Source organism: Squalius cephalus, assembly GCF_949319135.1.
Source record: "Squalius cephalus genome assembly, chromosome: 8".
Taxonomy (NCBI): Eukaryota; Metazoa; Chordata; class Actinopteri; order Cypriniformes; family Leuciscidae; genus Squalius; species Squalius cephalus.
In genome coordinates, this window is record NC_137129.1 from 35705797 (window position 1) to 35731967 (window position 26171).

Sequence of the window (26171 nt, forward strand, 5' to 3'; positions counted from 1 at the left end):
CATTGACTCTATACATCCCTTTTCCTCACCCACTTCCCTCTATCAATGTTCAGCTTTTCAGCTTCCGGATTCCCAGCTGTAATCTCATCGGCGTTGCTCCCCTCGTTCTCCTTTTTCTCTCTCCCTCTCTCTCTCTCTCTCGTCTTCACTGTGTAAGCAAGAGAGTAGAGGTTGTTAAACATTTTTCTTCTCTCTTAATTGTTTTGACTTGTGCCATCGGCATCCCGATTAGGGCCCATTGATTTCCTAGTGCTAAGTGCATTGATTTCTACATTTCTTATTGATCTCGGTTCTAAATCTACCCACACACAGTCTCAATGCACAAGGCGAGACAGAGGGAGAGAAAGAGAGACGAGAGGAATCTGTTAAGTGTGTCATTGTTAGCCTCAAAAGGAGTTAAAAACTTATTAGAATTACCTGGAAATGTGGCTCTAATGATATGGTTAGTCATTGGTTGTTTACTTATGTTTGATTAGTTAAATCAGCAAAATGTGCATGGCATATTAACCTTTAAAAAATGATACATTAAATATTATTATAATTCATAAATATTATAGTAAAACTATATTAAATATTAGTGTTTTTTAAAATAAAATAATATAATTTTATAAATATTTTTATTCAGTGAAATGGTTTCACTATGTAATTGTTGATTTATGAAATGTAACATCCATTTTTAACGCAAAAGTACAAATCCGCTTACTAAATAATGGACATAGAAAAGTGCCCACATTTACACCACCACCACACACATGCTCAGAATAACATGCGTGCTTTACCTTTTGCTCTGCGTAGCCACACTCACACACACACACACACTCGGCACCCCATAAAGATCACAGACTGTATTGGGGCTTTATCCTCTTCCGCTGTAACGGTGGATCACATATTCAGCAGGCCTCTGACGGGGCAAAATCAGCTCCCCCTCTCAAGCTAGTCTGCGCACTACTGATAGCCCTGTCCATGTCATAGCATTAGGCCGCTGCAGGCCGCTGCGGGCGAGACACATCGCAAGCACTTTGGGGGTCGATGTCTTTTACTAGCGCTGACTGCTGGATCTTCAGCTGCTGTTTCCCAAGTCTTTGATCGTGTTAAAGCTAGCATAGCGTGGAATGATGGTAGAATCTGTATGAAATGGAAAAGACTCTTTGTGGTGGGTCCTGTAAAGGATGCATTAATAAAAAAAGAAATAAAAAAATCTTGTTTGTGAATTTTAGCCCCCATAAGCAAATGTGTGAAATCGGAATATTGTAAGAGTGTTTGGAAGGCTATGCAAGAAGGCAGAAGATGTAAGCAGCTATAGCGTATGTCAAACTGTATCTGAGGTTATAAAGCACATTTGTTGTGGTATGTTTCAAGTCATTATAATATTAACTTCATCTGTAATTGAATATCTTATTCTTCTCCCTTCATCCCAGATGTTAACAGTGCAAAAATGTCAATTCATCAATTAGGAGATGGAGGCAAAGTGTAAATATCATAAAGAACTACAAATCCCAACATTGATGAGCATGCTATCTGTCAAGACGACAAGATCCTATGTCTATTGGTGATAAAGAGAAGACAACATTAGCACTGTGCAATTATTACCCTGTATGTGTGTTAAAAGAGAGCTACGGCGCAGAGAATGGATTTGTATTAAGGGTATTGGCAGACTTGAGCTGGGTATTGACAATATGTCAGCACTGATCATTAGATCAGCTGAACGGAGAAAGTGTGCGAGTCCCTGCTTGAATCACTTCCAACTCCATCATTCAGGAATTGAACAGATGATGGCTTAAGTATAGTAAAAGTTGATCATTTTTACATCTTTTTTTATTGTGATTAAGAGGTGTGTATGCGTAACGTGCTCAAAGACCGAGTTTAAGAAAGTACATTATATTCTGTACGTGTTTGTGTAAGAGGAATCGAGTTGTTTTTGTATCTGTGTTTGTGAGAAAGAATGATATTGTATTCCATGTGCCGTGTGTGTGTACAAGGGTTGCACCACAGTGGGAATGTGTCCTAGCCACAGTATTAGCTGCTTGTTACAGCAAGAGGGGGTGTTGATATAATTGTAAGCTGGTATTGATTGGGGCGCCTTGTTATTGATGAGAGAGAATTTAATTCAACCAACGCATTTGTCAACATGACATTGCCATTTAACGATGAACTCTTTCACTATCGCTGTCTGGTTCACCCACCCAGTCACACACAGGAGGAAGTTTCTTTTTTATGTGTGCACTGGGTAATGATTATTTCTATTGATCGCCAAGTTGTTGTTTTTTTTTATCACAACAAGAACAACATAAATAGTGACAATGAGGCCATGAAACAATATTAATATCTATAATAGCCCAATTTTTTTTGCATAATGTTAAATCATTTTACAGTGACTTTATTACTTTATACATATAGTGGCAGGTGCTTAAACTATTTTAACTGATGTCTTTGTGCATTCAGTGGTACATTTGCAATTCTAATGTTTTTTCTGAAAGGAGTTTTTTGTGCATTTTGATTTTTAGTTTTAGGTTGTTTTTTTTTTTAAATGATGACATGTCAGTCGTAATGGCTACATGGTGTTCAGGGACATACTGAGCTGACCATTGAATGTAACCAAATGGAAATGTCATATTTGGAAACTATGTTTCAGTCTGCACACCTTTCTTCCTTCTCGCGTTATAGACGCGCAAAACACACTATATTCTACAAGAAATAATTGCTTTTGTCTGGAAGGAGTTTGGATGGGGGGGTTCGCAGCGCGTGCCCTTTCAGGCGAGGGGGGTTCGTGAAGGACAACTTGTCGCTTCTTTTTTTTTTTTTTCTTTCTTCCGTCCCAATCCCCCCCCCCCCCCCCCCCCCCCCCCGCGCGTTGGACACGCGGATGTCATCTGTCAAATGGAGGGGGTGCTTGGGGACAATAAAGCTCAAGGAACCATTGTGAGTCTGTTGTGTTGCAGAAAAATATGATGTTTTAACAAATAAAATAGTTGCCTATGATATTTTTTTAAATCAAATAGCTATTAATGCATCTTTCAAATCAATTAAGAAAATGTAGGCTAGTTCTAAGTATTTTTTTCTCTTTTGATAACCCTATAATTGATCTAGGCTATATCAAATCTCTGACTTAGGAGATAGATAGATAGATAGATAGATAGATAGATAGATAGATAGATAGATAGAGACAGGAAGATTGGGGCGAGTGTGCGTTTGGGGGGTGGGGGATCAAGCGCTGCGCTTTCGATTTTTCCCGTATTGACTGCGATGTTTAGCGTATAGATTTTTCTATTTAAAAAAATCTATGTCGGCAATAATCTGGAGTGTAAGTGCGCGGCATAGATTGTAGCTTTATTACTGACAGCATTCAATGTGTCGGAAAGAGGGAATGAAAGGTAGAATCGGTGAGAGAGAAAGAGAGAGAGATACCCTAGACTAGCAATAGATCAAATAAAACTTTTGTCAGGTAGCGATAATCGGTTTCTATTTGTTGCCTATAATGAGCTTCGTTAAATAATCACCATAACATATCAATAGCTTCTCCATACGATGGTCGCTTAAATCGACCGTATCTTTTCCACAGACATATAGGCTACTTGCATGTAGATGAGGATATAATCACCTGATGTAAGCCACTCTGTGAATGTGTGTAAGCCTATCGATCAACGGCCCACCGCGATCATCAGAGTCATCATAATGAAGAGTAATCAAGCGATCAATACGCAGGATAGCTTGCCTTATATGGGATTAGTAAAAAAAAAAAGGGAAGGGGCGAGGGGGAGGAATGGATGGAAGGAGAGAAAGGGGGGCGGGGGGAGTATAGCGGCTGCTCCTCTCGTTTCAGTGTTGCTTTCGTACCGGGAGGCGGACAGAGCTCGCAAGCTACCGGGGTTCCCAGATAACGGGACTATCGTAACGGACACACACGCACACACAGACGGATGGTGGGACAGAGCCAAAGAGCCGAATTCCGCTTAACGGGTACCGTGTTGTTTTCTTTTCGTTCAGTTTTAACATTTCGTGCCCAAGCAGTGTTGCTTATTCATTTATTTATCGATTGATTGCGTTTTAATTACTGGCTCGTGAGTGGAAGCGAAGGGAGAGCGTGTAGAGCCGCTGCGTAGCTTTCCACGTACGTTATTACTTAAATATATTAAGCGATTATTTTATATTTTATACAAAAATAATAATATGCTGCTTGAAATGCATGCAAGGTGCGCGAGATAAACCACACAGTAGGAGAGCTAGAAACCAAATAGAGAAACCAAATATTCCTGTTAAACCTTTGTAAACCGTTTTAAAGCCAGCAACCGCGATTGATTGTAATGAACCAAATAGTTTTTGTACTAAAGTGAACAAAATTTTGACTCGAGATTTGTTTAAAAAGCGAAACCAAAGTGGAACCAGATCGCGGCGCGCGCAAGGCCATTGTGACGTTTACCGGCCGCACACCTGGTCTCGCGCGGGATATGCAAAACCCAGGAAATCTTATGAGTTCCGACAACAAGTGAGTTTTGAATTTTAAAAAGTTACACTTACAACCAACGGTTCGACATTTGCTAGCGTATGCCTAAACGTCCTGTTATTCAAAGTTGCTTATTAGATTAACGGATTTGTCAGCTAAGCAATTGTTAAATCATTGTTAAGTGACCACAAAAACACCTTTAATAGCCTATATTTAGACGATATTAAGACCGCTTGAAAGATCCGGACTATCCGTCTGTGTGTCAGTCCGAGATAGAGAATCCCCGAGGAAGCAGTAATGACTGAGAGGCGCAATACCAAAAATGTAAAGATAGCTTGAGCAGTTTACTTACGTTTTACATTCTAAACCAAATACTAACTGTTACCAAAAAGAAACAACCTCAAAACACAGTCTACTTGACAAATAAGCAACCAAAGAAAAAGAAACTCAAGACAAGCGCCAAACACAAGAGCCCATAGAAGAAAAGCCCAGACGACAACGGATCATGTTTGTTCCCTTGCCGGTGCCGTTAGTGTTTCAGAGAACCGCTCCTGATTTCAGCGCCTGGCGACTCAAGTCTCCGCTGCCTCTGCGCTCCGGTAACTCCGGTAAGAGAAACCTTTACCTTCTTCTGGTTAATGTCGATAACAGCTTTACTTTTTTCCCCTCAATACTGAAGAAGAAAAAAAAGTAAATATGAAGTAGAAACACCTGTTCAGACCCAGACAACCGTCTGAATAGCCATATCTTACAAAATAGGCTTATATCCGTTTGAGTATGTATCATTAAAATGTACCACTTCGAATGTGTATTAATGAAGGCTAGTTGAGGTGAAAAGACGTCTGGCCATAATTGCCCTTGTTTGAATGGTTAGTCTCGGCCTCTTTAGGATTCTTTCATCCTTCTGTCCTCCCCGTATCTGCTGCTCCATCTGCCGTCTGACTCTCTTCTCACGACCGGTTCAGGGAATATTCATGGTAATTTATCGATTCCGCCGAGATCGATACACGCAGACACTGGGGGGGGAAAGGACAGAGCGAGTGTGTGAATTTAACGACAAGTTTAAGAATGATGAGACTGAATGTCACTTTATTTGTTGATGTTTTTGTCGATTTTAAGTGCTTTCACTTTAGGGTTAAATAACACAATTAGCTTAATTTAAACTCAAATTAAAGTCATCAATACCTGACTGTTGCGAAGAAGAAAGCTATGAAATGGCAGAAAGAACTTTTATTTTTAGACTTTTAGGTAGACTTTGCATTGTTGTACTCATGCAGTGTCTTCCCATAAATAAGTATTGCAAATAAACAACACTTGCAATAATATAGGCATAGCCTATATTCTGTGGAGCTGATTGTAATTTAAATTTTTTTATAGTGTAAATTATTATAGTAGCCTAGCCTAGACTTTTTATTTAGAATTGTATTTAGGCTATATTAAACGTGTAACATGACTCTGTAATGCGAAGTATTACATGCTTATTTGTAGTTGAGGCTATAGTGAAAAGAAAGAACATTGTATTTTCTTTCTTGTAAGGATGTGTATAAGGAGTGTTGGTTCTGAAGTGCTGCATTAGTGAGGGGGGCGGGTACGCGCAACGTCTGGCATTCAACGAAGCGGAAATTTTCCAACCAGCAGATGGATGGACATATTAAGATATATTAAAAGTATACGCCACTTATAGATCATCTGTCACATTGTGGCACATCCGCACACAACGACTAAAATGTAAACAAGGGAATTGAAAAATTTCTGGCTGTATTTAACTCTGAAGGGTAGCCTACGCTAGAAAGTGGATAGGCTACACTAGACCTTATTGAGTTTGGACGCCATATTTATTTTCAATGTACTTTTTTGTTATTGAAAACGCGGCTGTGAGGGACACACGTTGTTCCCTCAAAAGGTTGGGCCTAAAGTCTATTTTTTTCCACGTTGTATTTTCGTTGTTGATTGATGTCAAAGTTAAATAATAATAATAATATAACCAATTAAATGGAGTGTGTCCCTCACAGCCTCGTTTTCATTGTAAAAAAGTGAATATGGCGTCTGCCCTGAAAAGGTTTACACCTCAAGAAATGAGAGTCTTTAATTACTTACTGGCGCCTAAATGAGCAAAGAGCCAGACGTTAAGCTGCACCACATAATGGGCCCACATGGTGATGTGCTTTCTTGAAATGCAGGTAGTGTTAAAATTGGATTGGCTTGCTCGTTTGAGGCTGGTTGGTTAGGATTTGGTGTTTTATGTCAGAAGTAAATCGGAGGATATTGAGGGAGCATAAAAGAAAGATGATTCTATATTGGCTAGGACATAGACATTCTTCAATTTACAGCGAAAAAAACAATGTTAAAAGTTGTAATGAAAAAAATAGTGAATACAATTGTTAATATTACTGCAAATTTATTTTGAACAGGTTCATGTGATGTTTTCATGTTTTACTGGCATCATTGATCAAGTGTGTAACCTACTTGTGTCCAGTGTTTTCCGACACTGTTGTGTGTCTGTTTTGAAATAACATTATCACTCAATTTATATTTTTTTTATATTTTAACTTATTAGACTTATTTCCATGAAATTGGAAAAGTGAGCTGAATGTATTTGGTGTGTGGTTGCCGCGTGGTTTAAAGACTTTTACCTTTTCGGATTTTAAAATAGTACCATTGGTTAGACCTTTCACTTTCTTGATAATATAAGACTCAAAATGGACACCAGGCGCCACAGCTGACATTAAATTCTGCAGAGGTCAGAGTGACAAGCAGAGCAGCCAGTGAGGATCTTTATGTTGGGTGAGGGAAAGTACATTTATGTTCAGCCTTACTTACAGATGATAGACACCATCAAGGGCATTGGTTCAAAGTTTTTACTAGGTTTTTCCTGGCGATCACCATGAAGATATCTTACAGGTTTTACCCTGAGTATTTACTGTGGAATCTTGGCATCATGGAGATTGGGATAGTCTACAAACTATACTAGGATACAAAGAAAAGTTAGAAATAAAATAAAATATATTTAATAGTCTGTACATATTTTGAGGTCACAAAATACGCTAGCAATGATATAACATGACATTGGCCATGTTAACATGTGGAATCCATGCAAGCTGACGTGCACAGTCAAGCTAATTTACAAAATACTTAGAAATTTTGATTCCAGATTGATTTATCTCTCGAATTATACTGATAATATAATTTGTAATAAAAGAGAAATTTAGAACCATGTTTTACTAGTGGTCTGAAACTTTTGGACTTTTTTTATGTGTTTTTAGCACTTGAGGGCGAATGCTTATAGAGATGTTCACAGGTTTAATGGGTCCACCATCATCTGTTTAGGCCTTGTCATGTTGTTTTCCTGGAGCTGTGAGCAACATTGTTGAATTGTTCAGTTACACTTTATTTTATTGTCCCCGTTACATAAGTTACATATAGTTACTATAGTAGTAATTAATAAGTTGTGCATAATTACATGCAACTAACCCTAAACCAAACCCTAACCCTATAGTACACTGTAAAAAAGTATATGATAAATAAGGTATGACAACATGTTTTTACATTACTCTTAAAGATATTCAAGATTCAACAATTTATTAAGCCAGTAGATTGTAATTTAAGTCGAAACGACTGTAACATCCAAGTTCATTGTACTTAAAATAATTAATTACACTGTAACAAGGACACATTAAAAAAAGTGTAACCCATTGTTCTTTTTTTTTTCTGCATTCTCTAAACCTTTTTCAGGGTCACTTTTATGGAATAATAGGTTTTTGTGATTCTTATGCAATAAATATTTCCACAGCCTATATTCACTGCGGCAAAACCAGAAAATAGTTTGTTGCAGTGTAAATCCAGAAAGGGCGATACAAGTAGCTACTGTTTAAGAGAATTTAGGGGTCTGCTTGAGGTTAAAGGTCAGATGCGATCAGGTCACTCGATGGTTCCGTCATGTGTCTGTCAGGCGAGCTGTGTTTACACTGATACAAATTTACAGTTTGATGCGCCGTAAAGTGTTTTAACCTCAAACAGGTATTGATTAAGGAAGATCAGCCCTGCCGTCCTCAGCAAGAGAGAGCGTGTGTGTGTGTATAGATCGGATTTGAGCGGGAACGTCGGCGAGTCCCAGTGCTAACGTGATTGCGAATGACAAAATGTCCACCCGGGTTTGTTAGGGACATAATGGGGAATCAATAGACACAACAGAGATGTCAATACAACATGCTTTATTGCATTAAACCACCTCTCTCTTCCCCATCCCGACACCTAGGCTTACCCTCCACGCTTGCTCTAACTCACACACACGCATCAACACACACATCCACTGGTTCGCGTCTTTTTTTTTCTTTTTGATGTTGCACTTACAGGAAACTGAAATCATTTGAAGTACTGCACTTATTGCACTAAGTATCTCTGGACACATACACACACATGCATTAAAACAAACGCACTCACACACGCACAGCAGTTCCCTGCTGAGAGCCTACCTTTCCGATCGGAGCCATCTCTGTCCCTCCATCCATCTCTCTCTCTCTCTTGAGTATCCATGGAGACATTCATAGGCCATTAAGCAGATGGTAATAAAGGGATGTAGGTAAACACTCTCTCCCCTGCACCGGCCCTCACCTCTGCGATGGAGACCACCATCAAGACCACTGCCGACTAAATGGACCTCATTCGGACTCCAATACCCCATATCTGACAGGGCCAAGTGGTTTTTTTTCATGCTGTAGTGTGTGTTTGTGTTACCTGGTGTGTAGGTGAGGACGTATGCGTAATGATCGCTGGAGGGACAGTGTGTTGGCCGATTTCTGATAGCTCTTAACACACTGAGCGCTATTATGGTCCAACCGTCTGAAATGGAATCCGGTGGTCATATTGTGCAGACGGAGCAAGACATCACAATCTCTCTTTTTTCTCTCGATGGACCTTTATCAGACTCATAAACCAAATTACACGGTACAGCCATGTTAATACACTCTCGCTGATCAACTGTGACCTGTCCCTTTATGTTTCTATGTCTCTATTGTTGGAAAACCAAGTGATACCAGTTTAAAAGAATAGGTCACATTAAAACTGGATGACTTTCTTTCTTCTTTAGAACACAAAAGGAGAAGTTTTGAAGAACGTTCATGCTGCATAATAAAAGTGGATGGTGACTGTAGAGAATAAAGCGCCATAAAAACATCATGGAAGTAGTCCATATGACCCTTCTGAAACCACATGATAGCTTTATGTGAGGAACAGCTTCAGTTTGTGTTGCTTGACTGACAGCTGTGGTCACCATTTACTTTCATTGTGTGAAAAAAAAGCAGCTTGGACATTTTGCTTAAAATAACTAATTTTGTGTTAGATTGAAGAAAGTAATATGGGTTTTGAGTAAATTATGAATATTCTTGGCTTATTATCTGTGGTTCCATGAAGAACCTTTAACGTCAATGGAACCCTTCCATTGCACAAAAGGTTCTTATAGTGGAAAAAGATTCTTCAGAATATCAAAATGTTCTACAGACTAAGAAAAAAGGGTTCTTTTAGGAACTGTTCTTTGGGGAACCCAAAATGGTTCTTCTATGGCAATGCTGCAAATCCCCCTTTTGGAACCTTTGGGTGAACTATTATTTTAAAACCTGAAACATAGTTTATGTATGAAATATATGGAAATGTATGTACGAATGCATTCTTTGCCTGAACTCATTTCATAATGCAATGCAAATACAAGTGGGGTCCACGATGAAAATGTGGCATTTGTTTTATTCCATTTTAATCTGGAAATAAACAGTTTTTAAATTGTGAACATTTTAAAGCAATTAAAAATAATGGCATAAAAAAAAAAAAGAAGAAGTTTTAAGGTTCTGCAATATTTCTATGCACAGCAAGATCACATGCTTGCAATGCATTGGCTACGCATTTGCTTCTTGCATAGAGGCTGTTTCTGGCCTAAGGTGTTCAAGCTGGTTTATTGCTGGTCTATGGTGGTCTTCCAGCCCAAATAAGCATGACCAAGCAATTACCCAGCTGAAAACCAGGTCCAGATGGTATAAACAACTAGCTTGGACCAGTTAGAAACCTCAGAAGCTTTGTTTCGCAATCTATTCTCAGTCACCCTTTCACTCTTATACTAGTTGTTTGTTCAGTATGTAAACAAATAACTTAAACCTTTGCCTTATTTACAGATTGTAAATATCACTCTTTTTATTTCCCTGGAAGCAGCTTGTGAATAGCTCTAGGGCTCTCCGTTGAGGTCAGGGTCTTACTGCCTCTTAATTAAGATTAAGAATTAGATTTCAGCATGCGCACACACGCACGCACGCACGCACGCACGCACACACACACACACACACACACACACACACACATTTACCCATGAAAAACACATACATTTACACCTATACAACTCTTATTGTGGAACCCACAAATGAGCCATCTTGCATTGCTTTCTCCACCTCATTCCACTTTTTAATAGGGGTGCAACGGTACAGATAGCCCACGGTACGGTCCGTACCTCGGTTTTTGGGCCACGGTCTCGGTTCGGTTTCGGTACATGTTTTGTGCAGAAAGAGACTGCTATTTCATCCCAAAAATATGTTTTATTTTTCTTATGAGCATAAACAGAATGTCACAGTAGGAAGAACATCAATGTATGGAATAAATTAACACTCTAGTCTGTACTGAACAACACTAAGTAATACAACCTCTTCAACTATCACTTATATGAAATACAAAATGTAAACAAACACACTTCAAAATATTCAAGTGGATCCCAATTCCAAACCTTGATAACTGGTATATGAAGTGATCAATGTGAAAGAAAAAGTGCACTTTTACCTTTAACAAACATAAATTAGCTTGTGCTTTGAATAAAAAAAAGCAGAGCAAAATAATATAATGAAAAAATACTGCATTCAGGATACAAAGTGCAATGTTATTTACTCATCCACTATTGAGAGATTTTTGTGCAAAAAGATGAGTCTATCAACACTGTCTGGTGCAAGGCGAGACCGGTTGGCACTAACGATGTCCCCAGCAGAAAATTCTCAACTTTTCAGAATGCCGCAAGCGCACCGTAGGTCACGTGACAAGAACCAAACAGAGCGCAGCTGATAGTTGCTTTAGCAACGACCGACGCCTCCGGAGCGCAACCACCCTAGCGCTTTGGAAAAGGAGAACGCGGCGCGCCTAGCGTTTTCTACACGTTTTTAGGCGCGATATGTGAACGGCGCCTAAAGCAAAAACTAAAAGGATCAGCGCGAACTCAATGGCAAAACCGAAGTACCGCGGGACACGAGGGTAGATTGTCCCGTGCAGGGCTGACCGAACGGTCCGGTATTTTACCGTGTACCGTTGCATCCCTACTTTTTAAGCCCTTGTGAAAGAGTTTTATTTAGTTTTATTTTGGAGATTGTAGCCCTTTGGTCAAAGAGAGCAATCGTTCTAGAACAGAAATTGTTAGCTGTTGAGTTTGTGTTTAGAAGAACAAATGTGTTAGATGAAGACCAAGGGCAGATGAGTGCAAAACAATCAGGTACACGTTAATATTGCTTTGGATGTCCAACTTGCTTAAATGAATATTCACTTTTAAACTTTTATTGATTGATCTGGGTTCACCATGCAGGTTTCAGAGTGTGCATGTGTGTCTTTTACAAACCGGCCACCCGAGATGTGGCTATTTAAGTAATAACTTGGGCTCGTAACAACCAGAGCTTGTTTGATTGAATTTGTCTCCCACCCCTGCATTTCATATCAGCTCCTGGACCAAGGGTGTCCCTTTTTTGGGCGGGTTTTTCACCACCCAGTTTAATTTGATGGATAAGCTGTATGAAAATGATCATGTACATGTATCTGTGTGTGCGTGTGTGTGTGTTTGGACCTCAGGGACGTGCTGCCCTTCACCATGGCTGTGTAGTGGTTACAGTCAGGTTCGAAGGGAGAAATTTAATATCCCTCCACAATGTATACACAATGAAGGGGGTATTGCAACAATGGTGCGGAATAAGCGAGAGAGAGGCGGGCGTGAGCAGCAGCTTTTAATAAATCTGAGTGCTTTTGCGCTTCAATCTTCTCAAAGTAACCGCATCTTTACCCTACACCCCCTCCTTCAAACACACACATTCACACACAATGTGATCATTTACTTTTTCACACTTTTGACAGTGGATGTGGCCAGATGAATTTATAGAAAGTCATTGAAACCCACGTTCATGGAAAGATCACAAACTCTTTTGAATTTCAAAATTCCATCAAAAATATTTTTAGCAAACATCTATTGAAAGTTGAAAGAAAATATAGAAAATTCAACACATGCTAGTGAGTCCAAAGGAATGCTGAGGGCCGGTTAAACACCGCACTTACAAATTGTTAGGTCAAGGGATTTGTTTATGTTTTTACACAAAGACAAGCATCCATTTCATTTTCTTGTTTTTTTTGTTGTACGTCCACTTAACATTATTTTATTATTTTGGTCTTCTCATTCTTTTGACCCTGAAACGAAATCAATTTCTACTAATCAAACCGTCTTTCTTCTATATTTCTTAGACCCCTGTGTGACTAATCGGAATTGTATTCATTTATATATATATATATATATGTGTGTGTACTTGCACTGTAATCTGTGTAAAAGCTTATTTCTCCTAATGCACACACACACACACACACACACTGTATAGGTAAACAGTCTTAATAAGCTTACAAATCATCTTCTGATGGTTTCTTAAGGTGATTGAATTTCATGCACAAGATCAGCCCACATACACACACTGATATAGATCAAACACATCCTCTTTCATTCCCAGACTTTGGTGTGTTGAGCTGTGTTTGGCAAGCTTTTGTCTTAAAACACAGCACCATTCAGTTATCTAGTGACCAAACCACACTGACTGAACCATGTTCAGGCAGCACAGAATGAGTAAGGAGCCGTTCACCAGTTGTTGAATTCAAAAGCAGCTGGATGAAAAAGAACTCAGGAATTGAGTGTGTGTGTGTATTTTAAGTTTAATGACTGTCTTAAAGGCTTTGAACCTCACTTTCCTGTAACTTTTGATCAATTTAATGTGTCCTTGCTACATAAAGGTATTAAATGACTTTTTTTGCCACTTTGAATTTTTTTATTTACTTTTATTTCAGCGAATATCGATATGATATGATGTTATAAATTTGGCTTCAAAGAAAAATTGCACAAGTAAAAGTTTAAAAAACAATAGTTTCCAATCTCCTAATGCACTTCTGTGTTTACTCATGATGACACTTCTGATTTGTGTATATATGAATATGTATTTGTATGTTGAAAATAACTAGGTCAGGTGACCCCCCCATCACTCCTGCTCCTCCTCCCTATACGTCTATCCATCTTCCCCTGTTCCATATGCAGGATGAATATGGTGAGTATACGTGGCGGTCAGCTGCATAATTTTATAAAGAAGTCCCATGCTGATTACCCAAGAGGGTAACCACGGGAATGGTGCAGTTGGTGCGGGGTGTGGTTTACCTGACAGGCCGCCCAGCTAATCCCACAGATAAGATAAATAGCTAGCCTAGCGCAGACCGTAAGTGGACTTGACCTCTGCCGGCACGGCAGCGGTGCATGTTTTAAGATAATGAGGGAGTTGTGACATGCACTCATGCGAGTGTACTGTGTCTATATTTAGCAGCAGATTTGTTATCGTTTTCTTTGAGTCGTAGCATACGGCAACAAAGGAAATCTCCAGTCGCATTAGCGTATTCAAAAGAGCCCGCGTGCATACGTGAACTTCTAGAGCGACTCTTGAAAAGAAGGCTCTTGTCATGGTGACTGTGTATTTAAATTTCTCTTTTTGGAGACCTTGAAAAGAATCTGAATGTCTCAACCGGTTCAAATGGACTCAAAAGGATGCGCCATGAGCGTGAAAGACGCTCTTTTTCTGTGTGTGGCTAAAGAGACACCCCCGAATTGGAGTGTGTTCACCAGTTGTCCATTCAGCCGTGCACTCTGACCCCTCTCGCCTCCCTTTGTCTGCCCATGAGGGGCAGTGGGGGTTGACAAGTTGACCCCTGACCTTCGCCTCAGCCCTACCCCTCCTCCACCTCTTTCTCGTGCCCCCTTCCATTCACATGCAGCCACTCATCATCCCCCCTCTCCTCCTTTTCATCTCGTCCCGTCTTTCTAAAAGCGCCTTTTTCTTATTGACTCACTCGCCGTCTCAAGTTCAAGGCCTTGCGGGCCGCTTGCATTGAAGCAGACTGAGGAAACCTCTGTCTATACTGTCTTAATACACCATGTTCTTGAATTGCAAACAACATTTTGGAAATAACAAACAACGTGATGTGCACCAAAATGGCCTCCAACATTTGGAGATGTGTGTAGTAGACCATTGAGATTGTCTCCAAATGTATCTCCAAAATCCAAGTAAATCAACTGTGGTTGGGTTTAATATAATGACTTGTGTTGCTTATTTTGGTAACACATTATTTTACATGGAATTTCTTGCCATACATATTGTTTCAAAAGTGTTTGACCTCAATTTCCAATGCTCATTATAAGTCCAGCAGCTCTTCAAGATTAATCAAAACATGTAAGAATAACTTGAATGAACCACAAAATCCTTGGCTGTCAGTAAATACCGCAATACGCAACCAGTGACCTTTCACATGTCACAAAAACACAGATTGTGGAAACACATGAAAGAAACAGCCTCTCGCACACAAGTGTCCTTTATTAGCTGCTCAGCAGACACACATTCACATGTTTTCCCTCTGTGTGGTTCAACACAAAAGGAGAGGTGAGAGGTGGAGGTGAGCGATGTGTGAATCGTTGAAAAAAAGAGATGCATGTAGGTTAAGGATGAAAATTAATCAAAACATACACATGTAAACTCATACAATGTTTTTGTGCGAATGTGTGCTTTCTTTGGATGGTGCAGTTAAATGACTTTCAGAGTGACCTCAGAGTTGAGGATTGAAAATAGAAAAGGGAGGAGGATTGAGATCGGGACAAAGGCAGAATTTGTAGGATTTCACATGAATGTGTTCTCAGAATTCGCTGAGCTGTAAAAAAGACAAATCTCAACGACATGATATATTTTTAGTGCTACTGAGTCTGGATGTCTTAATTGCAATGTAAATCACAAAATATTTGAAACATTTTGCAAGGTTTTTTGGTATACTCTGTTAAACTTAATTATAATATTTACTGAACATTGTTCAAATGTGCTTGACGACAACAGACTGCCGAATGCTCTACTATAGAAGATGATAATAGTTTATTGTACAGCTGTGAAAGGAAATGAAACTTTACTCTGTACGTATAATCTGTAGATGCAGTTTTAAGACCCCATTTTAACACACACATACAGACACACCAACTGCGCTTTCTGTCCTAAAAGCCCCCTTTTACTCCCTCAATTTTGTCCATTTCTCATCCATCCTCTCAGCTTTTGTATTAGAAGGCCGTGATAAACCACATACAGAAAATAACACAAAAAGATGTGCTTGTCAGAATTATGAGCCTCACCACATGTGTCTTACCTTGAAGACTTTTCCTCACTTCTTTGTTTATCTGTTTGGAAATTACAAAGCTAACAATCAATGCATTTAATGGTAAATTGGAGTATGTGTTCATTCTCTGTATGGCGATACAACTGTAGGAATGGTACATTTGTGTGTGTCGTTTTTCAAGGCTAGAATTATTAAAACATTTGTCACTCTGACGGAGTGCTCAGAGAATGTTGTATATGTCTACATTGAGCTTTAGTGTTCGGTGTTCATAGTCATTAGTGAGCCTATATGTTTAGGTAATGCTGCATACTAGAGCGTTTCAAGTCAATTTATTGTTTGAAAAGTCTCCCATGAATACAAGGAATGCTAATGAAGTTGTGTATGCTGTTTTCAAGAAAGCATTTCATACAGTCAGTCTGTTCAGTAATGTATAATAGTGAATTATAGCTACATGTTGCTTTTTTGGACTATTGAAATCAGCTTTTTAAATTACAGTAGTCAACATTTGAAGTGGATCAAAAAAAGTTCATCAAAGTTGTCCTAAGACGAGAACGGGTATTGTTCAAAATGCATGTATAACTTTGATGAAAGGTTTTGATCCACTTCAGATGTTGACTACTGTATTTTAATAGCAGTACACTGAAATTTAAAGTCTCTTATGATCACCAAGGCTGTATTTATTTATTTTTTATAAAAAAAGCACTACAAACAGTAATATGAAATATAATTATAATTTAATGTAACTCTTCTATTTTAATACAATTTAAAATGTATTTTATTCCTCTGATGGTAAAACTGAATTTTCAGCATCATTACTCCAGTCTTAAGTGTCACATGGTTGTTCAGAAATCATTCTAATATGCTGATTTGCCGCTCAAGAGACATTTCTTGTTACTATCAATGTTGAAAACAGTTGTGCTGCTATTTTTGTAGAAACTATTTAACACTGGATGACTATAAATTTTATTCAAATTACTTTTTTTCTTGAAATAGAAATCTTTTGTCACATTATCAGTATCCTTGCTGAATAAAAGTATGAATTTCTTACCCCAAAGATTTGAACAGTAGCCTAGTTTAACCTAGTTTTAGAAAAATGAATATGAAATGAGAACATTTTTATTGGACTTTTCACTTTGCAATTCAAAGTAACTTCTTGTTTATTCATTTATTTATTTTAAGCTGTATAATCTCTTAGTTAACATGAGTTTGCATGATTAAATAATAAATATTCTTTCAGAGAATGCTGATTGTTCATTTATTTAATTAACACAAGGTAGGATTTATGGACATCAGTACAGTCACAGACATTGTATTGATGAAGAGCGTCCAGAGAGGTTGTTGCATGTTCCCATCCGTATCGTTTCTGCAATGAGAAGGCTAGTTAACGGGAACAGGGGAGGTGAGCGTCCAGGGTTCGGAAATGAGAAATGACCCAAAGCCACACCACCAACCCCTCCCTCACTGTCCCATCCCCCTCTCCTTTATCCTTCCCCCAGGAAAGAACATAGGAGAGGGATGGGTCAGAAGAAGGGGTGAAAAAAAAGGTGGATGGGGGGGGGGGGGATATGAGAGAGAAAGAGAGAGAGAGACAGAAAGCATTAAAATTCATGGCCTTTTTTATTTTCCCCACTGAAAATCAATACCGTCTACTATGGATGAGGTGAACAGTGGACAACAGTGGTTGTGGGCAGGGGCGGATGGAAGGGGGTGGTTGGGGGGGGGGGGGGGGGTAGATAGATGGATGATGGTGGTGTGGGGTGGGGGGGTGGATGGATAGGTTGTTGTTCATTAAGTGTAAGCTGCAGTGCTGGAGACCCTCAGTAGAGGCTATTGTCCAAGTGGCAGTAACATAAGGAAAAGGGGACGATGGGCCAAAGCAAGACCATTGAACAGGGGCAGGTACACACAGAACACACACACACATACACAATTCCAAACTAGCACTGTGATGGTACCATTGTCCTTGCATATTGGGTATTACAATCAATAGAAAATCTGGGATTCAAAACCTGGAAAAAGAGCAACTTAAAAAAATCACCCAGAAATAAAAGTAAAGAGTAAATAATGGAGGATTTGTAATTTTTGGGTGAATATCACTTTAAGGTTCTGCACCATTTCTAAGGTCAAAAATGCACATTTGTGTCCTCCTTTGTGCAGACAAATTTGAATCAATTAAAACTTTTAATTTACTTTGAATCAATGCAAACCTCAACATGAATTTGCATCACTCTAAAGGCAGGGACACACCAAGCCTACGGTCAGCCGTCGGGCCGTTTTTTAACATCAGTCGGCTTATCGGGTTAATCACTGTTGGGTCTAGTCGGACGTCGTCTGTTTTTTTGGCTGATTCAGCATGTTGAATCCGCGTCGGGCCGTCGGTGAGAGAGAGAACTCTGATTGGCTGTTCAGCTTAGCGACGAGTCAGTGCACGAGAATTAAAGCGAAAGTGATGAAAGCGAGCAAAGAAGTCAAGACGGTACAGACAGAAGGCTGTTCTAATTTAACGTCACTGTACCTGAATATTCGAATGCACACATTTTTTCATAATAAAATGAGCCAAGAATGAAGAAAGTGATTAGCATGATTGATATTCAAAATGGTAAGCAGGCGCTAATTTTGAAGGTCCAAGTTGCAATTTCCCTTTTGGAATCACAAAAATAGACTATTGATACCCGCTTATATATACAGATATTTACTTACACGCAGGCGCAGAACGCACTTGCTAGTTGGCAGGCCTTTTGGTGTGTTCAAGCGCAGCCGACATCAACACAGTCGGCTTTCATCGCCACTAGTTTTTTTGGTGTCGGCTTGGTGTGTCCCGGGCTTAAATTCTTTTCATTTCCAGCAGATTTGAGACCATGCGAAATAAGCACTAAACCAAATTTAAATCGTTGCAAGCTTTGAATTGAGTTTGAATCAATGAAAGCGGCAAACTCTAAACTTACTAAATAAATCATATTTGTGACCATGTTAACTTTGTGCAGACGATCAGATGTTCTTCCATCCGCTGAAGCACAAGATGCTCTTTGGATCATTCTCAGATCATTCAGATTTTTTTCATGTCAGCTCCAGTGCTGTTGTCATTAAAGCAAAAGAGAAGCACCAGAAATTCATGCAAATTTGAAAGTTTTCATTGAAACGGTTATGCTGATGATATGCTTTGCTATGAAATAGGCCTAAAGGTGTTTAAAGGGTTAGTTCACCCAAAAATGAAAATTCTGTCAGTAATTACTCACCCTCATGTTGTTCCAACCCTGTAAGACCTTCGTTCATCTTCGGAACACAAATATTTTTGATGAAATCTGAGAGCTGTCTCACTCCTCCATAGGCTTCTAAGGGACTGAAACTTGCTGGCCCAGAAAGGGTATTAAAGACATCGTTAATATAGTCCAAGTGACTACAGTGGGTCAATCTTAAGTTTATAAAGCGACGAGAATACTTTTTGTGCGCAAAAAAACCCCAAAATAACGACTTTATTCCACTATTCATTTCCTTCTCTCTGGGCCTCGAGTGAATTCACGTAGTAAAACGGCGTAGCGCTTCTGGGTTGTACGTCACACGTAGGCTCACTATTGGCCGACGCTGGTCATGTGTGTGATGCGTGTGACGTGTAACACAGAAGCGCTACGCAGTTACACTACGTGAATTCACTCGAGGCCCAGAGAGAAGGAAATGAATAGTGGAATAAAGTCGTTATTTTTGTTTGTTTTTTGCGCACAAAAAGTATTCTCGTCGCTTTATAAACTTAAGATTGACCCACTGTAGTCACTTGGACTATATTAACGATGTCTTTAATGCATTTTCTGGGCCAGCAAGTTTCAGTCCCTTAGAAGCCTATGGAGGAGTGATCCAGCTCTCAGATTTCATCAAAAATATCTTAATTTGTGTTCCGAAGATGAACGAAGGTCTTACGGGGTTGGAACAACATGAGGGAGAGTAATTACTGACAGAATTTTCATTTTTGGGTGAACTAACCCTTTAACTAGAAAAATGCTAAATAGAAGACGCTTGGACCCTATTCTATATTTATATATAATGTCCTTGTATTCAGCCCATCAGAAATGACAGCTTCTTGTCCCGGCTTGTTCACACTCAGCGGTAGTCTGGTTTCTCACTCTATTCTCGGAGGCATGGAGAGACACTCACCTCTCACACTTCCTCCCCAGGACACCAGGAAGCCCATTACGATTGTGCATACATGTATGTCCAAACGCTCCACACACTCATACTTGTGTATATATTTGAGGGGGGCTCTCTGTGCGTATACAGGACTTGTGAGGTTGGTTACTATGGGGATAGGTGTGGAGGTGTAGCCCGTGCCTTTTTTTCTGACGTGGGTAAAAGAGTCATAAATAATGAAAAGGAAACTGCATTGAAATGCAAAGGCTGAGGCGTAGACATGTGGGTCGTATCGACATTTGTGAATTCTGGGATCCACACAGTGCAGAGTTTCTATCTCAAACCTGTAGAGCATCTGAAATGTAGCAGCATTTTTACTGATCTTGATAAGTTGTCACCTTATATTTATGTCATAAATTATTAAGATGTATATTTAGCTAAAGTAAATCTGAAGTTCCTGAGATTTTTGTGCATTTACAGTATTATTGTTGCATTTAAAAAAAAAAGAAGCTAATTTATTAATGTATACACTGCACAGAATTAAGCTGTAAGTAAATTAATCTAGTTATTTTTGATCAAATCAGTTTAGTTTCTTATTTTGTCTTTTTTTAAAGTTTGTTTGTTTGGTAATTAATGATAATTATAATTCACAGAAGACATGTTTTGTTTTTTAGAATAAAATCCTTTCTTTCATAATTTGCATATGGAAACAGGAATGCAGAAGTATTTGTGTGTATGATTTATGTTGTGAATTGTCCGACAGCACTTGCTAAGCTTGTAGATCTGATTTTCTAATTTTGCAATATTTCCAGCATGCATCCTTTTGAATCACTGCGAGCTTTGAATCAAATATGAATCGCTGCAAGCTTCAAACTGAATTTGAATCACTGCAACTTAGAATCGAATTTGAATCACTGCAACTTAGAATCGAATTTGAATCACTGCAACTTAGAATCAAACTTGAAGCACTGCAACTTAGAATCAAATTTGACGCACTGCAAGTTCCAAAACAAATTTGAATCACTCCAACCTTCTAATTACAAACTTCAAAACGAATTTTAATTACTCTAAACTCCTCATTGAATTTAAATCACTTTAAATTTTGAATCCTATTCAAATCCATTCATTCTTGGTTCGAATTGAATTCTAATGAATGCAATCATTTGAGTTAAATTTGTATGACTGAGTTTCAAATCAAATTGAAATCCCTGCAAGCCACAAAACAAATTCGAATCACTTGGCGCTTTGAAACCGCTTCGATTATAATGGGAGTGTTTTAGGTTTGTCGTGCCACTCGCTCACTGTATAGATGGGGTTTTATAGACTTTCAGATGACAGATAGAGGTTTGAATTGCACATTGAATCGCACTTTGAGTGGCCTTTTTTATATCTAAGATTACACATGGAGGTGAACATCATGGATATAGGCCTGAAGTACAGATAGAGGTTGGAGTGCATTTCATGCTCACAGGTGAGGAGGAATGTGTGTGTGTGTGTGTGTGTGTGTGTGTGTGTGTGTGTGTGTGTGTGTGTGTGTGTGTGTGTGTGTGTGTGTGTGTGTGTGTGTGTGTGTGTGTGTGTGTGTGTGAACGCGGACCCTTTGAAGTGGAAAAGGCCTCTGGTTGGCAGTAGGCCAGTGCATCAATAAAGCCAACTGGAGTTTGAGAGCCAGTGAGAGGCATTTAAGTTCCATTTCTCCCAGGCCTTACAGCTCAGGAAAGACCTTCTCTCTCTCTCTCTCTCTCTCTCTCTCTCTCTCTCTCTCTCTCTCTCTCTCTCTCTCTCTCTCTCTCTCTCTCTCTCTCTCTCTCTCTCTCTCTCTCTCTCTCTCACACGCCCTCACAGAGAGAGAGTAATCAGGCCAGTCTTGTGCACTACAATGTACAAAAGTGCCATAATTGAATATGTGTGTCCAGCTGTTTATGTGTGTGTGTGATTGGTTGCTGATTTTGAAGTGGCTTGTTAGACACACTTGCACAGTAGGGTCGACTTTCAAGTTTAATCATGAAAGATGTATTTTTGTGTACAAAGCACACAACTGCAGCTGGAGACACAAACATACACATGTTTCTTTAGTTCTTGTCTGCTGATCTGGTTTCATGTTGTCACTAATAACCGCAACATGTAACTACACCTCTCACTTTGTACGTCTGTTTCCTCAGCAGTGATTTACAATTTTCGTCCAATACAAGAGGCGGAAACCTGTGATTTATGCAGAATGCCTGATACACTTTTGTTAATCCTATTTCTTTCCAGTAAAGTTGCAGTTTCATGGCTTTTTGCCATTTTTATTAATACTGAGTGTGACTCAAACCCAAGTCTCAAGGCACGTGTGTAAGGCCCCAAATATACTTTATGCAGATAACTAGATTTTTTTTTTTCAACTTTTTGGTGCCACAGACTAGGGATAGGCGACATATTATCGTTTGCGATATACCGGTAAAACTTTTCCTCACAATAAGAATTAGTCTTCCCGTGATAATAACGATAAAGCTTAGTTGATGACGGGACCCATTTGCAGCTCACGCGCATGGCGGAAGGCGGACGTGAAGCTGAGGCGAAGTTTATCGCTAAACGAGTAACTACCTCTACAATCTGGAACTGGTACACACAGCTATATTTTCACCCGCCCATCTCGCCGAACACTGACTGAGCGCTTGAGAGTTTCGCTCTCCGTCAAGTGATCCTTAAAGCGCACTATATCAGTTCATCTCAATGAATGCACAGTGTATTTGACGCGCAGTATACACTAGTGTGAGACGCACGACTCGCTGTCACTTTGCTGAGAGCGCTCAGTGTTTCTCACACAAAGAGAGTCTTACATACCACGCAGAACTGAAGTGTACATGACGTCTGCATGTAAATGATATTATTTGTTGTATTTTCCTGTAAAAATAATGGAGTTCATTTGGAATTATTCAGCTTTTATGAGCAAGCAGAAACTAATGCGCAAACGCAGACGTGATTAATATTCATGAACCCAGCAGCTCATCAATCCTTAGTGCGGTTTATATTGTTATTAGTATTAGAATTCGTAGTAGTATTATTAACTTATCAGTATTATTGTTCGATTTTTACATTTCAAACTTGTAATTGATTTGAATTATTATTGTGTGATGTTTTTCAGTACAGTTGCACTATTTAAATATTATCTGCACTTTTACTGAAGAAACGTATATCGGCAACTTTTCCATTTCTGCAAGGGATGGTGTTTGGATTTTTACTGTTTTTTTTAATTCTTTTATGTAATTGGTATTTTATAGGAGCCTATTTGATGATGGCTATATTTTACTTTAGATCAATGTTTGTGTTTCTGAGGCTCTCATGAGTGCATGCAGCTATCACTTGTAGCCAAAAACAGTGGTGAATATGGTACTATATTTATATTGTCATTGTCCATATCGCCCATCCCTACCACAGACCCTCATATAGAGAAAGTTTCCTGTTTGAAAAACTTTTGATCTGTGCTATGATTATTAAAGGACGTATCAAACAGCTCCTCCCCTTTTTTTAAAATAGCGTTTTGTTTAAATCACAGCTCTGCTGGAGCCCTTGAGCTCTGTAAAGCTGCAGTGTCCTCCAAATCACTTTAAACTATAGCATTCTGTGCAGATTTCAAATAGATTCGTTATGTTTTCTGGTCTCGCTCATATGATCCACTCTGTGCTTATTGTGTCTCTGGACCGGAGCAGACTGTGCGCACTGCGACGGTTCGCGTCACACTAACATAATACCAGACTTCATTCTTGTTAAGTTGCTTATCAACAGTTTAACAACATATCAACAGTTTAACTTTAACTAAGATTGCTTTTCCATGTCAGTAGTTGAGCTAGAAAATAATATTTACTGTAGAACACACACTTGCTTTGTATTATGAATTTGCTCAATTGGTTTGTAATACATTTTGGGAGGCAGTAAAGTTGAGAATGGTAAGAAATGTTTTGAGTTTTAACCACTAGCCCAAAGTTGAGTCGTCATCTTTTTTTTCTTTTTTAGGTTTTTGAGTTTTTGAATTGTAAGGGTTAAAATATTTTGATTTTAAAATTCGTTAAATGCGTCAAAAGTATAGAAAGAATGCGCAAAACCGCTTTTCCATGATTTCTTCGCAAAGCATTTTTTAGTTTTCGCTAAAAACGACAAATACTGGAATCATTAACTCTCGTTTCCCTGTTTTACTTTCATTGACTTAACAAAACACTTTCTTTGTCCACCACAGTGTTCCGTGTCTTTTTCGGTCTCGTTTGCTTCGTACAACTTTTTGCATCACTCAGCTTTTTTTCTGCCAACTCACAACCTATTTGCAGTACCCCCCCCCCCACACACAAAACACGCAGCCGTCCTCCCTCTCTCTCTCTCTTTCTGTCTCTCTCCCTCTCCCCTTCTCTCTATTGATCTAGTCATAGTTTTCTGTCTTCAGCCTGCTGGCTGGCTGGCTTTAATCAATACAGATAATTGTCTGCTTTCTCCCGATGCCAAACAGTCTGTGTTTTTTCTCAATGAATCCAGGTCTTCCCCCAACTTACACACATACACACACACGCAGGGTCCACCTACCCGGGATTCCCCCCCATTAATGACGGGAGATAACCTGCTTTCCTTACCGATTTTTCCTCCCCCCCTCTGCTCCCCCTCTCATCGATTGCCGTGAGATATCGCCCCACGTGCACCTCTCTCCCAGTGTAAACACGCCGAACACGTGGCACCACAACTACACACACTCTCGCATAAACAAATACGCTAAGCATGCATTAGCAAATACGCGTGACGTTAAATTTAGGTTATGTTGACATTTGCTCCATCTGATTATAAGAGGTAAAGATATCAGAAACTTATTTAGTTGTTCATTATAGTTGAATAGCACAAATTGCTTTAACTTCAAGCCTCATATTTGTAGATAAATGTCTTTACATGGTGAATTCAGCTTGCTTGGTAGAGTAAGTACATATTATCTTCTGATTTCATTGCGCTGATTTAGTTGATGACAAACGTAGTATATAATGTTAAGTATGTGATAAATCTAGTGTGGACCATGACTAAAAAAAAAAAAATTCAGGTTACTGTGTGGGCTTAGAATCCTCAATACAAACCAATTCGCAATTTGACTTTTTTTTCAATCAGACATAAAAAAGAAACTTGACTACAAACATCACAGGTCAGTGAAAAGGCAAGGACGTCTTTTCCAAAAGCAGCGTATCTCTTGATATTGTCAGGCAAGGTTTTGCAAATCTTTAAAAGTGAAGTACATATCTACATATGGAGCTGTTTTATGCTCAAGGTCATAGCTTAGAAATGATGTTGATGAAATTCAGAGGACTTGAATGGAAGTGTCCGCTCGATCAAAACTGAATTACTATCAGGGAATAATTTCTTTGCACACAACTTGACGGATGTTCTTTAGATCTCTAAGCATCATTAAGCATGCAGGAGAATCTGTTTCTTTGTCAGGTTAATGCTACATATAATAGCATTCATGTGTTAAAGACAACATTAAATCAATATCGACTCCATTTACTTTATTAATAAATGCCCTCTGGTCTTATTGTGCACGATTCATCAGTGCATGTTTCTTTTTTAAAAAGTATATTTTTTATAATCTGTCATTACTTTCTTTGCCTGTGAAACCGCATGACTTGATTAACCTAATGTAACCTGGGCAGCAGCATGGGTGGGGAAAATAATCTTATAGGGTTAGTTTACCCAAAAACATGTCATTAATTACTCATCCTTCATGTCGTTTCAAACCTGTAAGGCTTTCGTTCATCTTTGGAGCACAAGTGAATATCTTTTTGATGAAATCTAAGAGCTTTCTGTCCCTCCATTGACAGCTACACAACTGACACTTTGACACTTCAAAAAGTTCATAAAGAGATCATAATACTAATTCATTTGAATTGAGCGGTTTAGTCCACATTTTCTGAAAAGACTTGATCACTTTATATGATGAACAGATTGAATTTAGGCTTTTATTCACATTGATCAGCGAACATAAACAGAAGCTAAACTGATGAGGAGAAACCTCTTGAGGAAGCTCAAACGTGCTGTGTAACACGAGACTGAACCTCATTGGTTCTTGCAGTAGCTCAAACGTGCTGCGTAACACGAGAATGAACCTCATTGGTTCTTGCTGAAGCTCAAACGTGCTGCGTAACACGAGTTGTGT

At 39.0% G+C, this 26171-nt stretch overlaps 1 protein-coding gene across 9 annotated transcripts in view; it reads left to right on the plus strand.

The window, feature by feature from the left end:
* pou2f2a (POU class 2 homeobox 2a) overlaps nt 1–26171 on the plus strand; it is a gene marked incomplete at its 3' end in the record, with an annotated part of 82128 nt that overhangs the window by 9449 nt on the left and 46508 nt on the right. For 3 of the 9 annotated variants that reach the window (XM_079878621.1, XM_079878625.1, XM_079878624.1), the window contains exon 1: nt 4173–5049. The exons of 3 other annotated variants lie outside the window; for them this stretch is intronic. In XM_079878621.1, the coding sequence (XP_079734747.1) occupies nt 4947–5049 (103 nt within the window). In that variant the 5' untranslated portion in view covers nt 4173–4946. Of the gene's footprint in view, nt 1–4169; nt 5050–26171 lie in introns of those variants that run through there. 3 more of the 9 variants (XM_079878626.1, XM_079878623.1, XM_079878622.1) reach the window with 2 other exon arrangements.